The following is a 24,473-nucleotide window of genomic DNA, read 5'->3' on the forward strand; positions in this document are numbered from 1 at the left end:
GGTGTGCATGTTGATGGTATATTGATAAACAACAGCTCATGGCGGGAACATTGCTAAATATTGGAGGAGATGTTCAAAGCTATATCTAAAGGGGGGATGACTCTTAACCTGAATTTGTGCAGACAGAATTGTCATTCCTTGGTTATCTGTTAACGTCAAAGCTATATCTAAAGGGGGGATGACTCTTAACCTGAATTTGTGCAGACAGAATTGTCATTCCTTGGTTATCTGTTAATGTCAGAGAGTATACTACCTCACAGTGAAAAGATAAAACCTATTACTGAGCGCAAGAGACCAATAAATAGTAAACAGCTGAAGTAATTTATTGAACTTTGTAGATTTTACCATATTACAGTATAAATTCACCAAATTCATGTAGGTTGTTAAAATAGTATGTTACCTGGAATTGGTCTCCTGAGTGTGATAAGGAGTTTGAAGCTATCAAGAGAAGCTTAGCTAATAGTAAAGTATTATACTATCCAGACATTTCATTGCCTTTCTGCATTGCATCTGACAGCTCAGATTATGGTGTAAGTCCTGTTCTGTGAGAAAATGACATATGGAATGCTAGAAAAAAATTATAGCATTAATGAGCTGAATACTCTCTAAACATGAAATAATCTATGGGATATGAGAAAAAGAGCTATTGACTGTGGTATTTGAGTCTCAATAACTTAGGATTTATCTGGAAGGCAGGGAGGTTGTTTTCTTTACTGACCACAAAGCTCTAAGATACCTACTGCAATGTAAACTATTGAACAATTGATTAATGAGATGGACCATGTTTCTACCACAATTTAGGTACCATAATGAGTATCAAAGGTGGCATACAACAATGTGGCAGATGTCATGTCCCATCTACCAATCATTGAGAAAGATTGTGAGGAAGAAACAGAGTCTACGAAAGAGTTCCAAATAATGTATATAAAAGGTGTTGAGGAAGAGAAGAAGATGAAAGCAATATACAAAGATATGCATAGGCTCCAAAATGGGGATCCAAAATTGAAATTTCTTAAAGTTAATTTTGGGTCTAAGGGATATGAAAAAATTAAATAGTATTATAAGATTTACAGGGGTCTACTGTTTAGGCAAAAAACTGTAGACAAGGAAGAATGGAGGCTGTGTTTTCCAGATGAAACATGGAGCACAGAAGTGGTTAGAAAATAATTCGGGAATATGCCATCTTTAATAACATGGCTAGAAGAGTAATGAAACAGCTCACACCTTGTGACCAGTGTCAAAGGGTGAAGTTTAGCACAGTAGCTATGCAGGGAGAAATGCAGAACACCATCCCCAGTAGAGTAGGTGAGTAACTGGCAGTTGATTTATTTATTTATTTATTATTATTTTTAATTTTTTGACATCTTCCCACAGGTCATGGTGTACTGAAATATATATTATTAGCAGTAGATGTACCCCCTAAAAGGAGCCACAAGTAATAGCGTAGTTAATAAACTAGAGAAGGACTACAGAGTGAATGTCATATTGCCTGATAAGATCCTATTAGACAATGCAGCATAATTTATTTCCAGAGTGTGGGAGAAATTTTGTAGAATGGGCAGGCATTAGACACATGAGGGTACTGGTGTACCACCTCCAGAAATCCTGCTCAGAGGTGTGCATGGGAATTTGTTAGGTTGTGCAGGACCGGTTTGATTGTATTTGAAGAAGATCTTACGAATATAGTTAAAAATAGTGCTACTGGTTTCTCTCCATATGAAGTGATGATAGGAATAAAACCTAATAATTTTCTAGCAGAGAATGCTGAGTTTCCTTCAGTTAACCTTTCAACCAGGCAAGAGGGAGGCACTAGTTAATCAACATTTTCTAAAGAAGGGTTCTGAAAGAAAGAAGAGACAAGATGGAAAATATAGGACAGTAAAAATTTAAACAGGGGTCTTAGAAATAAAGAAACCAATGAGGGAATCAAAAAATTATTTGAATTGTATAATGGGCCATTTGAAGTAACAGAATGCCCACATACCAATGCCTACAGACTGGTGCACCCAATATATTCTGCAAAATATAACTGATCTGAGGAGACATATTGAAAAGTGAATGAAGAGAATACAAAGTACTCAAGTGAACATTTATTTACCATGCTGTAAAGTTCTAAGAAATTTATGGGGTTTCTCATTGGTAATTGTTTCCTGAATGGTATATACATATTGTGTAACATGGTTTGCACAGAAGTTTCATTTAAATGAGAATCATATGAGTTTTAACTCTTCATCTAGTCATGAGAAGATATGCTTGGATATAATGGGGGGGGGGGATTAGATAAAGAAGCAACTATGGTATGGGAAATTATTCATGGGGGTTTAAGTCTGATGCATTGGAGTGAGATGCATAATGGAATGTACAGTGCATTATTTGATTATTCTATCTTGTCAGTACGTAAATGTAATGCTCAGATATAGAATCTGGGAAATCAATGGATTTGGAGTAGGTCAATCTAGTTTGGTAAGTATTTGTACAAACATGAAAGCAAGAATTAATTGTTTATTTTGTCAATTAGAATCATGCATAGCTTGTGGAATGCAAAGGAGTTTCTTTAAAAGTTAAAATGATTTGTTTATTATCAATTAATATGTGTGGTATATCCAGCTGTTTTAATACACATTTCAACATTTGTATTGTTGCCTTGATCAGTATCATTTGAGATGTAAACACAGTAGACATATGGTGAACCAAAAGTGGGTTTCTGTAGCCTGAACAGTGGGGAATACAAAATATTGACCACTCACTCATTGGGACATTTGTTAGCTCATCTTCATAGGATATGGCTTGGTTGGTAATGGGTGGCACAGCACTGCTAGCTGTATACTGAAGAGTGTGGAAGGTGTAGGAATGTGCCAAGACTGCCTTGGACATAAGAATCCAGTTGCACCAACCTGATGCAAGTACAGGAACAACTGCCTGTGTGTGTATTTGTGGAAAGAAAAGTGAAAGTGATAACATATTTTAATCTTGAGTGCTGTGTGTCCAAAGACTAACATGGGCATTTATTATATGTAAAATCATTTGGGTTGCTAGCCCAGCCAAAGACTTGATTACAAATTATTAACAGCACATTTAGCTAAAGATACATCAATTATGTTTAAGTTATATGTGTATACGTTTGCTAGTGATGATGCTCATGCTGATTGATTCACCACTCACAAAATTATTACACAAGTTTTGGCATAGTTAAATGTATGGCAAAATTGGTACTTCTTGACACCGTGTAAATGGTGAGGAATGGTGCTACTTCATATAAGAATCAACAGGTGATCGATGCATGTGACATTACAAGCAGCTGGTTTGATGGCAACAAGACAGACTAAATCTCACAGGCCAGCTGTTGGCTGGTCTGAATGTTTGTTGGGACAACCAGCTGTCAGACAGCTGTGAAAAGTGAGGAGAGTGAAAGTAAAGGCAGCTAGCAAATCATGAGGTTCAGTGGTCACTGAGGTTTTTCCAGGCAGAAAGAGGATGTGTTCCAGTGAAATGGTTGTAGGATGAGCTAACATGGAGGAACTTGTGACTTTAAATGTCACCACTAATATGATTTCAATGAAAAATGCATTAAAATTGATTACAGGCATTCTGGAGTAAAACCAATGACAATTTTGGAACCGCAGAATTGAGATGAGCTCATTAAACATAAATCCATATCTAAAGCCTTAATAGTTAAAAAGTTATTGACATTATTACCATTATTGTCTATAGTAAATCCTAACACCTGAATCCATTACAAACATCAGACTTGTGATACACAAGATGAATGAGTATAAAGCCTACAAAGCAATGAACAGATTATTTTTATAATTGAACACTAAAAGATATTATAAACAATTTGGTTTATTTATGTATATAGTGCCATATCTATAAAATCCTCCACAGAGACACAAATGATCTTGCCAGCATGAGTTTCTTTCCTTAATATTCCAATAACTTTCAGTGTGTATTGAGCTGTAGTTGTAATTTTTAAAATAGGTACAGTTAGTGTTTTGACTAGAATGCTGAATGTGGCAATTTACATGTGTGTGATTTATTTAAACTTGTGAAAATAATGTATAAGTGAGTTTGTTAAGAGATTGCAGAATGACTTCAAAGACCTTCATATGTTTTATCACAAGTATTTATATGAAATTATTATGAAAATTATTAATGGTGGTCAAGATGCAAGTATCTGCACTGAATCAAGGAATGGTCATATGACCAAACCTTTGGATAAGTGTGTGGTGGCAGCACTCATGGTCTTTCACCTGTAATCTTGCATCTGGAATGTTGCTGAGGTATTTCGTATGGAGCTGTTAATGCTATGGGTGGTGTGTATGCCACAAACGTGATTTTCATGTACCAGGACTTGTGCACTGTGTCTTAGGACATGCTGCTGGGTATAAATGCTATGTCCATACAAAGTAATACCAAAATTTGCTCAAGTGATAGATGAGTTACTTGTATGTGGCCACCATTTGCAAACACTGTGCTTCTCTCTCTCTCTCTCTCTCTCTCTCTCTCTCTCTCTCTCTCTCTCTCTATCTACCTATCTGTTTTGATCAATGTTATTTGCCTTTGGGATTTCAACCGACAGATCCAACCTCAGTATACCTTTTATTAAATTGTTTGTAAATGTCTCACTGCTAATATAAACACACTGCTTTGTTATTAACATTATTATGTTGTGTCATTGGGGAAAGGAGCCACTCACAAAATTAACGATGACACATTGTCCACACAGTGGTGAATGGGAGAAAAAGTGGTTTTGTTGCCTCAAATTTTCTATATGATTTAACTAAAGGATTGATGCAATATGGAAGTGATTTTCTATTGGGGAAAATTGAATTTCCTGAGTGAGCAAGAAACTGAAGCATGTTGCAACCACAACTACTGAAGCTGAGTATGCAGCTTTAAATTCTGCCACCGACAAAGCAGTGTGTTTGAGACAGGTGATAGGAGAATTGTTAAATGATATACATCAAAATACTCTAATCATTTTCCTACAAAATTCTGTGTTGCATTCTAGATTGAAATTTGATTGTGCAAAAGATTACTTTATCTGACAATTTGTAAAAAGAAGTGAGAGTATTGTTAAGTACTTGTAGTCAAAGGAAATGCCTGCTGATGTATTAACTAAAGCACTTGCTAAATAGCAACACATGTATCTTGTACATAGGTTGAAGTCATCACCAGGTTAAATGCTAGTTGTTTTTATATTGGTAATCTGGCTCCTTGTTTCACCTTTCTCATTGATGGCCACAAGGTGTCGACTCTCTCTGAGTACAAAACCCTTTGTGTGTGTGTGTGTGTGTGTGTGTGTGTGTGTGTGCGTGTGTGTGTGTGTACCATTAACATGTTTCTGTGAATATGAGGATCATGAATAATGTAATTGTTATTTTTCCCACATACCTCAATGTGATAACACTATGGCATAGTGTGTGCATGATCATAATAAAGATATAAGAGAAAACTTTTTATTCTGCAAACCAGTTGAGTCAAATTCTGCAACAGAAAACATTTTGAATGTGATTGACCTTTACTTGTTTAAAGTATGTATTCCTTGACAAAAATGTGTCAGTATTTGTAAAGACAGGACCAAGTCAAGGTATAGTCACTTAACAGGGGTGGCAGCAAAAGTGAAGAAAGTTGTACCCAGTTGTTAAACACACACTGAATAATAAGACAAGAAGCACTGGATTCTAAGGACATGCCCAAAACTCTTTATGTGGTTTTGGCAGATGCTGTAACCTTCATAAACTTCATCAAGGCAAGTGCTCTAATTTCACATCTGTTTACACTGTAATGTGAAGATATTGGTGATACATTTAAAAGTTTGTATCCTCATACAAAGCAAGTATAATATTCTTTCACTTTTATAATTTTTGGAAGACAGTGAACAAGCTCTCATGGAATATTTGGTTAGAGACATTACTACACATTAGAGGTTCTCCAGAAAAGTTTTGAAAAGTACTTTTCTGTGGATCACACAGAATCTGACTGCATAAGAAATCTATATACAGGTAAGAAGCGGAAGAAGAACCATGAAAGAAACTTTTATTGACGTGATGAGAAACATTCCGATGGAAGGTGCTTTCAAAAAGAAAACTCTTCCTTCTTTTTGGATGGGAGCAGAAACAGAACACCCTTCTCTTTTCAAACAAGCAGTTCAAATATTGGTACTTTTTGTCACAGCTTACATGTGTCTGAGTTGCAGTATATAAAAAATAAAAACAGAAACAGATTTAATGTTGAATTAGGCTTGAGAGCTAAGTTGAGCTCAACTGAGCCAGACTTTGGTGTTCTGATTAAAGATAAACAGCAGTGTGCTTCCAGCTGAAACATGTAGATGTTCTTTCATCAGAATCTAAATTTGGAAACTGTCTAATTACTGATTTTGAAGTTTGATTTAGCATCAAAGTTTGACATGATTCTGCTTTCTTCCTTTCTTTGTTTTTGGACACTGATTTACTATACTCTATGATCAGTTTATCACTCTCTTGCACAAATGGTTTATATTATTTATGATGTAAAAGTTTTATAAATATTTTACATGTCATTCCTCTCTTACTCACTGAACATTTATATCAGAACAACTTGAATTTAATTTCATCTTATTCACAATGTGGGAAAGACAGAATGCTACTTACCATAAAGAAGACATGTCAAGTTGCAGACAGGCACAGTTAAAAAATTATCACATAAAGCTTTTGGTCACAGCCTTCATACCTGGAGTTTCCATTGTTTGATTTCATCTTATTTGCTACAAGTAAGAACCACATGTGAACATGAACAACTCTGTAAAAAAAGTGCTTCCACAAAACCTTGTGTTTGTGTGTGTGTTGTCTAGTCCTGATGATACTGACTCATTTGAAATATTAAGCAATACATGGGTAGTTACACTGACAATGTGTGTGTGTGTGTGTGTGTGTGTGTGTGTGTGTGTGTGTTGTCTATTCCTGGTGATACTGACTCATTTGAAATATTAAGCAATATATGGGCAGTTACACTGACAAAGAAAGCATTTGTAGTGAAGTGTTGCATAACATGCAGTCTACAGGCACTAAGTTTTTATGATTTATGGAGTGATTCACATCAACATCAATAATCTTTGCAATTCAGGATGCTGACCTGAAAGAACATTTTGTAGTCGAGCAGAACAGAATTCCCACTCCAACCCCCCACCCATGAAGAAAAATTATCTATGTCCCTGGTAATTTCCATTTTAAAGACATGTTAAAACTATCCTAGACAGTTACATTGTTTTCCTCAGATTAGAATTTGCATGCTCCCTATAATGAGGTTGCAAAGTGCTACAATATCTTGATCTAATGTGTGGGTGGAAGACCTTTTTATGATTATGAAACTAAATATGTCACAACAAATTTGTGAAATTGTCTGTGTCTGCATGTATATTAATAGTCTGTCCAGATTAAAAATTATTATGTGTCTTCACTGTTCTAAAAATAATTAAACAGTACTGAAAACTTGTTTTATTTGTAATCTTTGTTGCTGAAAAATAGGAAACATTCAAATACAGTGGAACTGCATTGCCATCTAAATATGATGCGGTCACAGATTCCCCTCGTCCACCTGCTCCTACTCAGGCAATGTGATGTGGTAGTGGTGAAGTGTGCAGGTGGGATGAGCGTTATGGCACACAAGCCAGGACACAGCTAGTGAGCTGAATTCTTCACAGCCCGAGCTCTAAAGCAATATCTTCTGTTCCCACTGATAGTGTTTCTGTTGTTCCTGTTGTTAGTGGATTTATACCTACATGTATATTGTTCAACTGTGATTTACATTACCAACTTCTTTTCCAAAAAAAGGTTTATAGTTATTTACAGGAAACAAATAAATAAAAAATAATCAAGTTCTAGTCAGTTGAATTTCAACAGTTTCTGTATCATGGTAGCTGAATGAGAAAATATGATAGCTATAGTTGGATATGAAATAGTGAATACTAGAACTGTATGAAATGTTAGTGTATTTCTTTGCCATTAGTTATTGCCTGAATTGTTTCCACACCATATTTTATAACTGCTCAAATCTACAGTTCCAAACATGAGAGTTTGAGATGGATAAACTTGCAACTTTAAAATTATTTTTCAGGTTCATGCATACATAATAAGTACTCTTCACAAGGAGATGCCAATACTATACAGAAAAGAAGCCAAAAAAGAGCATTTAATTCAACACCTTGATGTTATTTACAAAAATATTGAACACAAATATCAGATATCTCATGGAGACTTTCCAGAGCTGAAAAAAATGCAGGTATTTACAAATAGTGCTGGTTGTATAAGACTAACTATTTATCCTAGTAACAGAATGAATGTGTGCTGAATTGGAAATTGAAAATTCATGACAAGATCCGAACTCAAATAGACAGCAATTTCCTATTTTTCACAAACCATTAGGGAATCCACACACTCACTGTGGCCTGATCCAAATTCTCAATGCTGTTAAACGTTCCCTCCTGTATGTTAATTGATGTATGGTGTATAAACACTCATGACAGTGTAGAGCCATAACTAGCAGTTGAGCTACTACTTTTTTATAGGGTAAGAACTCTCTCTCTCTCTCTCTCTCTCTCTCTCTCTCTCTCTCTCTCTCTCTCTCTCTCTCTCTCTCTCTCTCTCTCTCTCTCACACACACACACACACACACACACACACACACACACACACGCACACACACGCACACACACACACACACACACACACACACACACATGCACAAAAAAGAGAAAAGAAAGTCACCTCACACAGCCACTGAAACTCATCCACAGTAAACAACCATGATGGTGATTCCTGATAAAAGAGGAATAGGAGAGAAGAGAAGGAGAAAGAGAAAGACAACAGACATGAGAGAGAAATCTCAAATCTCCTGCGTCTACCAAGAAGTGTGCAGAATGAGATTTTCACTCTGCAGCGGAGTGTGCGCTGATATGAAACTTCCTGGCAGATTAAAACTGTGTGCCTGATCGAGACTCGAACTCGGGACCTTTGCCTTTCGCGGGCAAGTGCTCTACCAACTGAGCTACCGAAGCATGACTCACGCCTGGTACTCACAGCTTTACTTCTGCCAGTATCCGTCTCCTACCTTCCAAACTTTACAGAAGCTTTACTGCGAACCTTGCAGAACTAGCACTCCTGAAAGAAAAGATACTGCAGAGACATGGCTTAGCCACAGCCTGGGGGATGTTTCCAGAATGAGATTTTCACTCTGTAGTGGAGTGTGCGCTGATATGAAACTTACTGGCAGATTAAAACTGTGTGCCCGACCGAGACTGGAACTCGGGACCTTTGCCTTTCGCGGGCAAGTGATCTACCAGCTGAGCTACCGATGCACGACTCACGCCCGGTACTCACAGCTTTACTTTTGCCACCACATACTCCGCTGCAGAGTGAAAATCTCATTCTGGAAACATCCCCCAGGCTGTGGCTAAGCCATGTCTCCGCAGTATCCTTTCTTTCAGGAGTGCTAGTTCTGCAAGGTTCGCAGGAGAGCTTCTGTAAAGTTTGGAAGGTAGGAGACGGATACTGGCAGAAGTAAAGCTGTTAGTACCGGGCCTGAGTCGTGCTTCAATAGCTCAGTAAGCATTTTGTGTTGCTAACAGAAACAAAATCTTAATAATTAAATTGATATTTTCTTTGATAGTCCATTAAATTTTGGACATACAGCTGGGCAAATAAAATTCCCTCCACTGATATTTCAGCCACATATCATCCATCCATCCTCAGAGTGAGTCACAAGACTGACAACAAGATGCGATGCGTGGCCTTATGTGCTCCACTGTGACAGTACTGTGCATGCATGTCACAGATGCTGGTCAGCAGCAGAGAAATATGTTTACACATGCGCTGCCTGTGGTGAAGGCGTACAGACATTTGATTTGCTTATTGATGTATGATAGGCGGCAGTGACACCATGACGACTTCTCTGCAATTTAATTACTCCAAGAACCAGATTCCATGCTTTGTCCAAATTAAAACAATTATCTCTATTTATTAAATTAGTAGCTAATCTAATCGCTATAGCTTCCTTGAAGACAGATTCCCAAAAAGAAGAGGTGGATGTTAAAATCTTCACATCACTAATTGATGGAATGCTCTGTATCAATACAATGTTCAGCCACAGCTGACTTGTCTGGCTGTAATAAGTGTGTGCATCTTCGATGCTCCGTGCACCTCTCATGAACGGTGCATGTTATTTGACCTATGTATGACTTCTCACAATTTCCGCAAGGAATGGTATTTCTCTGCCACCAACCACCATCTGTGACCTGCATGTGCAGTACCGCCGCGGTGGAGCATATGAGGCCACGCTTAGCATCTTGTCGTCAGTCTTGTGTCTCACTCTGATGATGGACGGATGATACGTGGTCGAAATATCAGCAGAGGAAATTTTATTTGTGCGGCTGCATGCCCGAAATTTAATGGACTATTTATTACACTGCAAGAAGTTGAAAATACACATGTTCTTTGATGTTTGAATTTAAATAGATACAAATGGCACATTAACTGTCATTCTGATGTGAACGTTCATTTCTTTCATAGATCATATACTAAAACACTTTATTCTTCATATTACCAGGATGAATAAAATCAATGTTCAATTCCTTATTTCAGGAGCTGTTGGCAGAACATGACTTCAGCACTTTTCAACCATTGAAGCCTGAACTGTTTGAAACTGTGGAACACATGCTTCAACATGACATCCCTCATCTGATGGAAATGATAGTCCAGGATGAAATTCAAAATAACACTGAACCAGAGGCACAAGGTTAACCAATGAAATACCTACCTGAAGAAGCAAGTTTCATAAAAATATCAAAATCCACCATTTGAACTTTCTTTAAATATCCTATAACCTAATTTGTGTAATTATTAGGATAACTGCCATTGATAATCTACACACAGTGCAGAAGCGTACCTTTGTGAAGGTCTAGTTCTTTGAGCTGATTCAGTCAGTAATCAAAATTTACTGAATGCAGATTGCACTAGACTGTTTAGCAGTTATATGAAAATGGCAAGTCACAGAATTTACATACTTTTCTGTACTGTGTTGGGTACACTACATGATGGCAAGTCAATAATTAAATTAATGCTGTGTGTGTGTGTGTGTGTTTGTGTGTGTGTGTTTGTGTGTGTGTGCACAATTTCAATTTCATATGTAATGTGCATATGGTTTGTGCATGCATACAAATAACTCACACATGTAGATAGTATAAAAGTACTGATGCTGTGGATAAAACATTTCCTCAATACATCTTTTCTTGTGGGAGTGCTAATACAACAAGGTACTGGTATGCAAAAGTGGAAGTAGGTTGTAAGGCACCACCTGATTTTCTGTAGTCTCCACCACCTCCTTGGTATTAAACCTGCCTGTTGTCTTGAAGCTGAAGATCTTATTCAGTCTCTGCTGATGTTTTCTCAATAACTGAAACTCAACACTACAATTTAACTTGCACTCCACACATTTTATTTGCCTCAGAGTTATATTATTTGGCCAAAGACTAGTTTTGCTACCTCGTGAAAATTATTAGCACTTGCCATCACGTCAAATAATTGAGAGTCCGCTGGCAGAATTACTCATACAAATTGCAAAGTTATTAAAACATGCATAAGAAAGCACTATCCAATAATCAGTGGTAGATCTAACAAGCTATGAAACCAAGTAACTAAGTGTGACACAAAACATCTACACTGACATAAAATGGCACAGTTCACATGACATACTGGCTTGCAGAACTCTACTGGATAAAAGTGCACTGCAGTAGTTCATTTAGTTCACTCATTAATTAAGTCATCATGCCCAACAATAACTAATTTGAATAACAATGACAGTTCAAGTGTCCTATTAACCACAACACAGTCCAATCAAAATATTCACTAACTGGAGTTACAAAAATCGCTGTAAAGTTTGTAAACATCACTTAGTTTTTACAGAGCACATGCATGTATTTTCATGAACTAACTACACATAGTTATATCAAGAGCATATATCCATAGCACAGATGTTGCATGCTTGTTAGCTTGACATGGACTGCGCACAGACTGCTGACTATGAGTCACATCTAACTATTTAGATACTGGTACATAAACAAATTGTTTCAGAAACAACACAATCATTTCAAATATGGCTAGGTTATAAGAATGTAGGCTTCCGCGGCCGGTGTCATAGTGATTAAAATTCTTCTGGGTAATATGCCGCGTCATTTCTAAAAAACTAACAACAATAATAAATTAAAACCGATGTTTCGGCCGAATTGCAACGGCCTTCCTCAGGGTACGACTGGTTTTGCATGGGGTGGGTGCTACTATTTATTACAGACTATCGATGTCTGACGTCACAGTTGTAGAAAATGATTGGCTAGTCATGACGTAAGGGAAGATGGAAGGAAAGGGGCTATTCGTGGATATCCATGTCGTCAACGATTGGTAGCTGACCGCCAATCAGCGTTCCGCTTCTGGTCGGCAAGTTTTCCTCCTGTTGTGCGCGGAAGTGGACTGACAGTTGCTCTACAGCTGTTTGTGTAGATACGTCCGTGTCCCGTGTAGCTTCTGCCCCGCGGCTGCTCCCGGCCCGTTGGACTGGTATGGCCGGCAGCCAGGATCCTGGGAGTTTGTAGCCATCTTCTCTGTTGATGTTGTCAGGCTGCTTAATAATTTCGATCGCCTCCCGAATTTTGCGTTCTCGCATCCACGATTCTTTCGCCAGTACTTGTGCTTCCTGGAACCTGATAGGTTGTCCACAGTCACGGTGGTGTTCCGCTATCGCCGATTTATTGTGTTGTTGTAGTCGTACGTAGCGTTCGTGTTCTGCTACTCGTAAGTTGATAGGTCTTCCTGTTTCTCCTATGTAGGCAGCTCCGCATTCACACCGTAGTTCGTAAACACCTGCAGTGTTAAGATGGTTGACTGCATCCTTGGTGGAACCTATCATTTCGTGGATCCTGTGACTGCTTCGAAAAATCGGTCTGAAACCTCGTCGGCGGAAGATGTTGCCTAGCCGTTCACTGACGCCTTTTACATATGGTAAGTGTACCAGTGGAAGCTTCTCTTCTTTGCCTTCTTCTCGTGTTCTGCTCCTTTTAGTTTTAGCTACCTTTCTTATGATGTTGTCATCATAGCCGTTGGCACGAAACGTGTTTTGTAGCTCCTTTAATTCTTCTTTGATATTATTTTCATCGCTTATCCGGTAGGCTCGGGCAGTTAACGTATGCAGAACAGAATACTTTTGAGCTGGGTGGTGGTGGCTCTCAGCGTGCAGGTACCGATTAGTGTGAGTTGGTTTCCGGTACACTTTGTGTCCCAGTTTACCTTCCGCAGCTCTATATACTTCCACATCCAGAAATGGCAAGGTACCATTGTTTTCAGTCTCATGTGTGAACTTTATATTTTTGTGCTGGCTATTTAAGTGCTGGAGGAAGTTTCCCAATTCCGCTTCACCGTGAGGCCAGATAACGAATGTGTCGTCCACATATCGTAGCCAACAACTGGGACGTAACGGAGCAGAAGCTAGGGCCGTTTGCTCAAAAGCTTCCATGAAGATGTCCGCAGCTACAGGGGAGAGCGGGGAACCCATTGCCACACCATCTAACTGTTCGTAATATTTTCCCTGCCAGGTGAAGTACGTTGATGACAGGCATAAGCACACCAGATCGCAGATATCTGGTGGGATCCGATCCTGTAGAATGCGCATAGTCTCCTCAATAGGGACGTTAGTGAAGAGAGACTTGACGTCAAAACTGACCATAATGTCTGATGGCTTTATTCGCTGTTCACTAATCAGTTGTATGAAGTGGGAAGATTCTTTCACGTAGGAGTCTGTTTGTCCCACAAGACGGCGTAACTTAGGTGCCAGATGTTTCGCAACATAATACGTAGGTGAATCTATTCCGTTCACTATGGGCCTCAGCGGATAACCCTCCTAGAATCTACGGAGTACCTAAGCTCCATAAGGAGCTCAAAAGTATTCTGTTCTGCATACGTTAACTGCCCGAGCCTACCGGATAAGCGATGAAAATAATATCAAAGAAGAATTAAAGGAGCTACAAAACACGTTTCGTGCCAACGGCTATGATGACAACATCATAAGAAAGGTAGCTAAAACTAAAGGGAGCAGAACACGAGAAGAAGGCAAAGAAGAGAAGCTTCCACTGGTACACTTACCATATGTAAAAGGCGTCAGTGAACGGCTAGGCAACATCTTCCGCTGACGAGGTTTCAGACCGATTTTTCGAAGCAGTCACAGGATCCACGAAATGATAGGTTCCACCAAGGATGCAGTCAACCATCTTAACACTGCAGGTGTTTACGAACCACGGTGTGAATGCGGAGCTGCCTACATAGGAGAAACAGGAAGACCTATCAACTTACGAGTAGCAGAACACGAACGCTACGTACGACTACAACAACACAATAAATCGGCGATAGCGGAACACCACCGTGACTGTGGACAACCTATCAGGTTCCAGGAAGCACAAGTACTGGCGAAAGAATCGTGGATGCGAGAACGCAAAATTCGGGAGGCGATCGAAATTATTAAGCAGCCTGACAACATCAACAGAGAAGATGGCTACAAACTCCCAGCGTCCTGGCTGCCGGCCATCCCAGTCCAACGGGCCGCGAGCGGCCGCGGGGCAGAAGCTACACGGGACACGGACGTATCTACACAAACAGCTGTAGAGCAACTGTCAGTCCACTTCCGCGCACAACAGGAGGAAAACTTGCCGACCAGAAGCGGAACGCTGATTGGCGGTCAGCTACCAATCGTTGACGACATGGATATCCACGAATAGCCCCTTTCCTTCCATCTTCCCTTACGTCATGACTAGCCAATCATTTTCTACAACTGTGACGTCAGACATCGATAGTCTGTAATAAATAGTAGCACCTACCCCATGCAAAACCAGTCGTGCCCTGAGGAAGGCCGTTGCAATTCGGCCAAAACGTCGGTTTTAATTTATTATTGTTGTTAGTTTTTTAGAAATGACGCGGCATATTACCCAGAAGAATTTTAATCACTATGGCTAGGTTATATTTTGTTCTTCCAGATGGAGTACACATATTGATAAAATTTTTGTTCCCTAGAAGATGAGGTAATCTATGAATTTAGAAAATTTAATGGAAGTGCTTTATGCATCCACAATGGGAATACCTTAATTACAAGTATGAGTGTCATATTGGAATTGCTGTACATTATGTGGCATTCTTAATTAATGATTATGTAATTTAATAAAGTATATCATCTGGTGCATAAAAATATGTGTAAGAAAAGTTCAATAGCAAAGGTCAGAATTTAACTAGTACTTGGGTAAAACCTGTAATGTAAAATTTGGCCCCTTGTGAATTTTAATGTTAGTTATCTCATCAATTAATTAGTTTCACAGAATTGGAATACATTATTTAAAAGCTGAACTGCTAATCTTTCTGTTCAGTGGTTTCACTATGCCAAGAAATACTTATTAGATCACAATGTTTTTATGGTAGGTATGTAATATGGTAGAATTTTCAATTAAAATATTATGAAAAGGATAGATTGCTACCCACCATAAAGATGACCCACTGAATTGCAGACAGGTACAACACAAAGACTGTTACACATTATACCTTTCAAGCAAAGCCTTCATTAGCAAAGAACACACAGACACATCCGCAGAAGTAAGCCCATCTCATGCACACATGATCACTCTAGTCAGAGCTGGCGGTGGTAATGTTTAAGCCTGCTTTGGCCGAAAGCTATAATGTGTAAAGTCTTTCTGTTGTGTCTGTGTGCAAACAATAGTTCATCTTTACAGTGAGTAACAGTAAAAACTTTTCTTTTTTGATATTACAACTTTGAGTTGCCACTGTAGAATTTTCAGTTGTAATTAATTAGATTCCCGGAAAAACTAAGTGCAACACTATTTCCAGAGCTTCAAAAATATTATTTTTAATAATGAATCTAATTTGGTAACAGTTTAGTTGACTTTTGAAATATTCATTAGCATACTTATTCACAAAGATACACTTCCACTTCTCAATCCTCTGTTTACGATAACGTAAAATATTTTCAATGCACATGATCTGTGTACTGAAGTAAATGAAGCTCAGTAAATAATTAAATCAAGATAAGCAAAATTTAATTGTGAAATAAAGCTATTCTCAATTCAAAGGTCATTACAAACATCCCAGTGCTTTACTGAGCACAGTCCACTTTCCCTCACTTTCCTCTCACCTTACAATTAACTTGCCCGGCCAGTCGTACAGGAAAGTGAAAACTGTGGAACGAATTGGCATTTTTCTGGTGTATAATTGGAAAGAAAAGAAAAGAGGAACAGGGAAGTTGGTAAAGTCAAGGTTCTGGTTTCTCTTTTTGCTATATTCTTTCATACAGGATTGCTAACCTGGCAAGGTATACAAAGACCCTGCGTGTAGTTCAAAATGTAGTGGAGGCATACCGGTAGTATCAAAGTTCTGAGTGGTGGTTGGTTGATTCAGGGGAGGGGATCAAATAATGAGGTCATCAGTCCCATTAGTTGTGGAAGGATGGGGAAGAAACTCTTCCATGGCCTTTCACAGGAACAATCCCTTTACCTGAAGCAATTTACGGAAATCACAGAAAACCTAAATCAGGATGGCTGGATGCAGGTTTGAAACATCATCCTCTGGAATGTTAGCCCAGTGTGCTAACCACTGCTCCATCTCCCTTGGTTATGAGTGTGCACCACAAGTCATCCCTAAATAGCTCACTCAGTAAAAGCATTGCACCTGAATGGTGAAATACTGGTTTTGAGTGCCAGTGTGGCACTCAGTTTGATCTTCCAGGAAGATCCAGAGTAATACACACTCTACAAGAGACTGAAGTATCGAAACTGGATTCAATACCTAATCTGCCATCATGTGATTTCTCTGTCACATCCTTCATTTCATGTGTGAAAGTTGAGTGAGATATGTGGGAGAGTTTGTGAGGAGTTCAAAAAGTAGGAGACAGATACCAGCAGTATTGAAGGTGTAAGTGTGTTTGATGAGCTGTGCCCATTCAGATGTAATTCAGAGCAGTCCCTGAAAAATTCATGGTTCTTAGATTGAATTTCAGGTTGGCACTCAGATTTAATACGGCATGAAGTTTCAAACCAGTATAAACTCTGGTTCAGAGTGAAAGATTCATTCTGTGAAAAATCCCTAGGCAATGACTAAGCTGCTTCAGCAGCATATCCTTTCTTCCAATAGTGCTTGTTTAGTAAGCTATATGGGAGACATTCTGAGAAGTTTGAAAAATAGGGCAGAGTTGCTGGTAGTATTGAAACTGAGATGATGGACCTCAAGTAATGTGAGGATAACTCAGTAGGTAAGGACAATTCTCATGATAGGCAGGTTTCTGTGTTTGAGTCACAGTCCAGTACACAAATTTATTTGGTAAGGAAGTTTCAAAGTAGCACCTCCAATCCTCCCACCACCCCAAGAACCAGCCACAAAGGAGTGTTCCCTTCATCACCCAGTAGCTCCCCAGAGTGGAACAAATGAACCACGTCCTTCTCCAGGACTTTGATGTATCTGTCATCATGCCCTGATATGAGGGACATCCTATTTGAGATACTTGCCACCCCCCTAAAGTGCTGTTCTGTTGCCCACCCAACCTCCAAAATATCCTAGTCCATCCCTATGTCACTCCGAATCCCAAACCCTTGACACAAAGATCATATTCCTGTGGAAGACCCAGGTGCAAATACTGCCCAATCCACCCACCCAGCACTTCCTATTCCATTTCCCTTCCCCACCTCTTCCAGATTTCTGCTTGCATCACATGTGATAGTTGTATTCCAGCTCAAGATGCTGGAGTTGGTGATCATGCATGTGTGAGGTGTACTTGCTTTTGTGTGTGAATGGTGTGTGTTTCTCTTTTACTGGTGAAGCCTGTGGTCAGAAGCTTTGTGTAAGTGTCTTTTAATTGTGCATTTCTGCAACATGATGTGTCTTCTTTATAGTAAGTAGCGATCTGTCTTTTCCTACATTGTTGAAACAAGTAAAAGTAATACCAATACTAAAACATTATGATGCAAAATATGTAGAAAACCACAGACCAATTTATTAGTGATCTTGTATTTCCTAAATAATAAAAACCATAATGAAAAATAGATTAATGAAGTAAATAAATAAACACAACCTCCTCTGCAATGATCAATTCACTTCCAGGCCCACAAGAGCTACACTTTTGGCTATAAAATTACCAAATATGCAGCAAACAGTCGAAAAATCATGTTTTATTCACTTTTGCAAATCACTTTCAACTTATTAACAGCCATCATCAGTACTTTCAACCAATATGTGCCCTGAGTAGTAATACTGTCTTAAGCAGAGGTCATGTTTATGTTTGACCACTGCTTAAGACAGTATTACTACTCTGGGCACATATTGGATGAAAGCAACGATGTTGGCTGTTAATCAGTTGAAATCGATTTGCAAAATCGAATAAATAAAACATGATATTTGTGACTGGTTACTGCATATTTGGTAATTTTATGGTTTACGGTCACTGCACTACTTGGGAACCACATGGAGCCCACCATTCATAGCTTTTGGCTATAGCACAGTTTGCTAAAGCTGTACTCAAAGCACTAGACAAGGATAAGAATACAAAGGGCATCTTTTTTGATCTATCAAAGGCATTTGATACAGTTGACCACAGAATTTTATTACATAAAATAGACCTATTTGTGATAAGATGTATGGCAAAGAGTTAGTTTCAGTCATACTCGGAAAACTAGAAGACTGGTTGAAATCTCACCTATTTCTAAAAGATAAGTAGTAAAACACTTGTTGTTGTGGTCTTCAGTCCTGAAACTGGTTTGATGCAGCTCTCCATGCTACTCTATCCTGTGCAAGCTTCTTCACCTCCCAGTACCACTGCAACCTACATCCTTCTGAATCTGCTTAGTGTAGTCATCTCTTGGTCTCCCTCTACGATTTTTACCCTCCACGCTGCCCTCCAATACTAAATTGGTGATCCCTTGATGCCTCAGAACATGTCCTACCAACCAATCCCTTCTTCTGGTCAAGTTGTGCCACAAACTCCTGTTTCCACCAATTCTATTCAATACCTTCTCATTATTTATGTGATCTACCCATCTAATCTTCAGCATTCTTCTGTAGCACTGCATTTCAAAAGCTTCTATTCTCTTCTTGTCCAAACTATTTATCGTCCATGATTCACTTCCATACATGGCTACACTCCATACAAATACTTTCAGAAATGACTACCTGACACTTAAATCTATACTCGATGTTAACAAACTTCTCTTCTTCAGAAAAGCTTTCCTTGCCATTGCCAGTCTACATTTTATATCCTCTCTACTTTGACCATCATCAGTTATTTTGCTCCTCAAATAGCAAAACTCCTTTACTACTTTAAGTGTCTCACTTCCTAATCTAATTCCCTCAGCATCACCTGACTTAATTCGACTACATTCCATTATCCTTGTTTTGCTTTTGTTGATGGTCATCTTATATCCTCCTTTCAAGACACTATCCATTCTGTTCAACAGCTCTTCCAAGTCCTTTGCTGTCTCTGACAGAATTATGATGTCATTGGCGAACCTCAAAGTTTTTATTTCTTCTCCATGGACTTTAATACCTACTCCGAATTTTTCTTTTGTTTCCTTCACTGCTTGCTCAATATACAGATTGAATAACATTGGGGATAGACTACAGCCCTGTCTCATTCCCTTCCCAACCACTGCTTCCCTTTCATGTCCCTCGACTCTTACAACTGCCATCTGGTTTCTGTACAAATTGTAAATAGCCTTTCGCTCCCTGTATTTTACCCCTACCACCTTCAGAATTTAAAAGAGAGTATTCCAGTCAACATTGTCAAAAGCTTTCTCTAAGTCTACAAATGCTAGAAATGTAGGTTTGCCCTTCCTTAATCTAGCTTCTAAGATAAGTCGTAGGGTCAGTATTGCCTCACGTGTTCCAACATTTCTACGGCATCCAAACTGATCTTCCCCGAGGTCGGCTTCTACTAGTTTTTCCATTCGTCTGTAAAGAACTCGCGTTGGTATTTTGCAGCTGTGACTTATTAAACTGATAGTTTGGTAATTTTCACATCTGTCAACACCTGCTTTCTTTGGGACTGGAATTATTATATTCTTCTTGAAGTCTGAGGGTATTTCGCCTGTCTCATACATCTTGCTCACCAGATGGTAGAGTTTTGTCAGGACTGGCTCTCCCAAGGCCGTCAGTACTTCCAATGGAATGTTGTCTACTCTGGGGGCCTTGTTTCGACTCAGGTCTTTCAGTGCTCTGTCAAACTCTTCACGCAGTATCATATCTCCCATTTCATCTTCATCTATATCCTCTTCCATTTCCATAATATTGTCCTCAAGTACATTGCCCTTGTATAGACCCTCTATATACTCCTTCCACCTTTCTGCTTTCCCTTCTTTGGTTAGAACTGGGTTTCCATCTGAGCTCTTAATATTCATACAAGTGGTCCTCTTTTCTCCAAAGGTCTCTTTAATTTTCCTGTAGGCAGTATCTATCTTACCCCTAGTGAGATAAGCCTCTACATCCTTACATTTGTCCTCTAGCCATCCCTGCTTAGCCATTTTGCACTTCCTGTCGATCTCATTTTTGAGACATTTGTATTCCTTTTTGCCTGCTTCATTTACTGCATTTTTATATTTTCTCCTTTCATCAATTAAATTCAATATTTCTTCTGTTACCCAAGGATTTCTACTAGCCCTCATCTTTCTACCTACTTGATCCTCTGCTGCCTTCACTACTTCATCCCTCAAAGCTACCCATTCTTCTTCTATTGTATTTCTTTCCCCCGTTCCTGTCAATTGCTCCCTTATGCTCTGCTTGAAACTCCGTACAACCTCTGGTTCTTTTAGTTTATCCAGGTCCCATCTCCTTAAATTCCCACCTTTTTGCAGTTTCTTCAGTTTTAATTTCCAGGTCATAACCAACAGATTGTGGTCAGAGTCCACATCTGCCCCTGGAAATGTCTTACAATTTAAAACCTGGTTCCTAAATCTGTGTCTTACAATTATATAATCTATCTGAAACCTTTTAGTATCTCCAGGGTTCTTCCATATATACAATCTTCTTTTATGATTCTTGAACCAAGTGTTACTTATGATTAAGTTGTAGTCTGTGCAAAATTCTACCAGGCGGCTTCCTCTTTCATTTCTTTGCCCCCGTCCATATTCACCTACTACGTTTCCTTCTCTCCCTTTTCCTACTACCGTATTTCAGTCACCCATGACTATTAAATTTTCGTCACCCTTCACTATCTGAATAATTTCTCTTATTTGATCATACATTTCTTCAATTTCTTCATCATCTGCAGAGCTAGTTGGCATATAAACTTGTACTACTGTAGTAGGTGTGGGCTTCGTATCTATCTTGGCCACAATAATGTGTTCACTATGTTGTTTGTAGTAGCTTACCCACATTCCTATTTTCCTATTCATTATTAAACCTACTCCTGCATTAACCCTATTTGATTTTGTGTTTATAACCCTGTAGTCACCTGAGCAGAAGTCTTGTTCCTCCTGCCACCGAACTTCACTAATTCCCACTATATCTAACTTTAACCTATCCATTTCCCTTTTTAAATTTTCTAACCTACCTGCCCGATTAAGGGATCTGACATTGCATGCTTCAATCCGTAGAATGCCAGTTTTCTTTCTCCTGATAACGACATCCTTTTGAGTAGTCCCCACCCAGAGATACGAATGGGGGACTATTTTACCTCCGGAATATTTTACCCAAGAGGACGCCATCATCATTTAACCGTACAGTAAAGCTGCATGCCCTAGGGAAAAATTACGGCTGTAGTTTCCCATTGCTTTCAGCCGTTTGTAGTACCAGCACATCAAGGCCGTTTTGGTTAGTGTTACAAGGCCAGATCAGTCAATCATCCAGACTGTTGCCCCTGCAACTACTGAAAAGGCTGCTGCCCCTCTTCAGGAACCACACATTTGTCTCGCCTCTCAACAGATACCCCTCTGTTGTGGTTGGACCTACGGTATGGGTATCTGTATCGCTGAGGCACGCAAGCCTCCCCACCAACGGTAAGTTCCACGGTTCAGGGGGGGGGGGGGGTAAAACACTTATCAGATCTGAAATATACTAATATAGGTAGCCCCATCTAAGTGTATTGAGCCCAGTCCTCTTCCTTGTGTATATAAATGATTTCCCACAGAATGTCAGGTGAGGAGAAAAAGTACTGTTTGCTAATGACAGCATCATAGTGATTACTGACAAAAATTCAACACAGTTAACAGAAAAATCCAATGAAGCTCTGAGAGAGAGCCACAACTTGTCATTAAAGAATAGACTTGCTTTAAATGTGAAAAAGATAATATGTAAAAACTTCTAACTAAATAAAAAAAACAATGATAGTAAACAACAAAGTACTACAGTGTGTAAGTGATGCCAAATTCTTGGTTGTGAATGTAGGCTGTCAATTGAAATAGAAAGAATGTGTGAGAATTTTTGCAAAGAGACCACCTTCAGCATGTTACACAAATCCTTGCTCCAGCATGCCAAATTTCATGCCTCAAAGTACCGTCAGTTATGGGATAATGATTTGTGGAATAAGTCCTGGGAACATGCAGACTATTTTCGAGATACAGAAAAGAGCTGTGCAAATAGTAACCAACAGTAGTAACACAACAAGTCTAAAGAATTATTCAAAAAGCTAGAAAGTCTGACAGTTCCATGTGATGACATCTGATGATGATGATAATGTTTTATTTGTGGGCCACTCAACTGTGCAGTCATCACCACCCATACAAATTCCCAATCTGTACACAGTCCAGTCTAGTCACTTTCATGAATGATGATGGAATGATGAGGACAATGCAAACACCCAGTCCCTGGACAAAGAAAATCCCCAACCTGGCCCGGAATCAAACGCAGGACACTGTGATCCAGAGGTAGTAATACTAGCCACTAGACCACAAGCTGCAGATGTGATGACATCTATCACCGCATAATGTATAAACTCTTAATATATGCACCATAAACAGCACAATACACTACCATACAACCAAACCCAGACAGTGTTTCTTCTAAACAGAGGAAAAAGTAAAAAAATCAAAATAGTGTACTATACCATGGAATAAAATTGTAAAATAGACTGCTCCAAGAAATAAAAGATGCAAATGGTCTCCACTCCTTAGCCAAAGGCTAAAAATATATTCATTAAATAATAGTGATTATATTGTAAATGAATATTTAAATAACTTAATGTTCATGAACATTGTACTATGTAATAATTTATGACATTATTAGAAGAGTACAACTAAGTATAAGAGCTATAAATACTGTAGTGGCGTGTTTATTTTAATAAAAATATTGTACAAACATTTGACAACATCCATACAATGTATATTGTTCTATGGATGCATAAATAAATGAACCAATCAACAATGAAGAAATAAGTAACCAAGGAAGCCTAAAATCTGTGTCAATGTGCTGATTATCACATGGGCGTCTGCAAATAGTTTCTCTGCAGATGGGCTAGTTATGTCAGTAGAGAATGTTAGAAACCCAGAGGGCTTGCTTGAAAATTTTACACAAATATTGTTTTTATTTATTTATTTTTTGTCAGTTATGTTTTGTGTGGCTCATCCATGGGTAATCATAACAATGACCTTATCTGCAAATTCGTCACATACAGCAGTTTTAAATTCCTTGAGCTTGTAACTGAACTGTTCATCACAATGTTCATTAAAATCCCACCCAGACTCACACTGGAAGGGTAGAAATATAAGTTCATGAAAGTGCAACCAACTATTTTTTTCCTAGTTTTGTAATTTAAATTTAACTAAAACAAACAGTAGAATATGTGCCAGCGCACGTATTGCCACATAATTTGTGAGGATTGTGGGAGCAGACTTAATTCAACATTTCTGGAGGAACCTGACTCAAACTTAAGTTTGAAAACAGAATTCATCTAAAATCTTTGTTTAAAAAACTGACTTTACTTTTAAACAGAAATATTTAGGTATTTTGTTTTAAACCTTTCTCCAAAATCAAACACAAGGTGAGTAAGGAGATTTTAATTTAACTGTAGCACACTCCCTACAAATGACTGCTGCACAATGTCACTAAAAATGTTATCATGTTGATAATATTACTTTTGAAAATTTGGTCAAGAAAATTTATTTTAACTAAAACATTTTCTGTGCGCATTTAAACAAGCAAAGCAGTCATAGAATTTATGAGCAATTCTTCAGCTCTGAGGGAGTGTTCAGCATTGGATTCTTGTGATGTTTTTGTGGTGACAAGTTTTTGTCATAATCTTGAACTTTTGAAAAACATTTATGTATTCAAACTTATTAATTAAATATTAATGAGGAGACATGAAACTTATTGAGGTAAACAAAAGTTTAAGTCACTTATCTTGAATTACTCTATTTTATAAGACTGCATAACATATTTTTTGAAATACTGACTGAGCTCTCTGACAATTCCAGAAATCGTTAA

General features: G+C 38.5%; 1 protein-coding gene across 2 annotated transcripts in view; it reads left to right on the forward strand.

Moving 5' to 3' along the window:
- LOC126299278 (EH domain-containing protein 1-like) overlaps window positions 1–24,473 on the forward strand; it is a 152,779-nt gene that overhangs the window by 98,236 nt on the left and 30,070 nt on the right. For both annotated transcript variants that reach the window (XM_049991061.1, XM_049991062.1), the window contains exons 4-5: window positions 8,095–8,259; window positions 10,617–10,770. In XM_049991061.1, coding sequence (XP_049847018.1) covers window positions 8,095–8,259; window positions 10,617–10,770 — 319 coding nt within the window. The remainder of the gene's footprint in view (window positions 1–8,094; window positions 8,260–10,616; window positions 10,771–24,473) is intronic.

This window comes from Schistocerca gregaria, chromosome X, assembly GCF_023897955.1.
Source record: "Schistocerca gregaria isolate iqSchGreg1 chromosome X, iqSchGreg1.2, whole genome shotgun sequence".
NCBI lineage: Eukaryota > Metazoa > Arthropoda > Insecta > Orthoptera > Acrididae > Schistocerca > Schistocerca gregaria.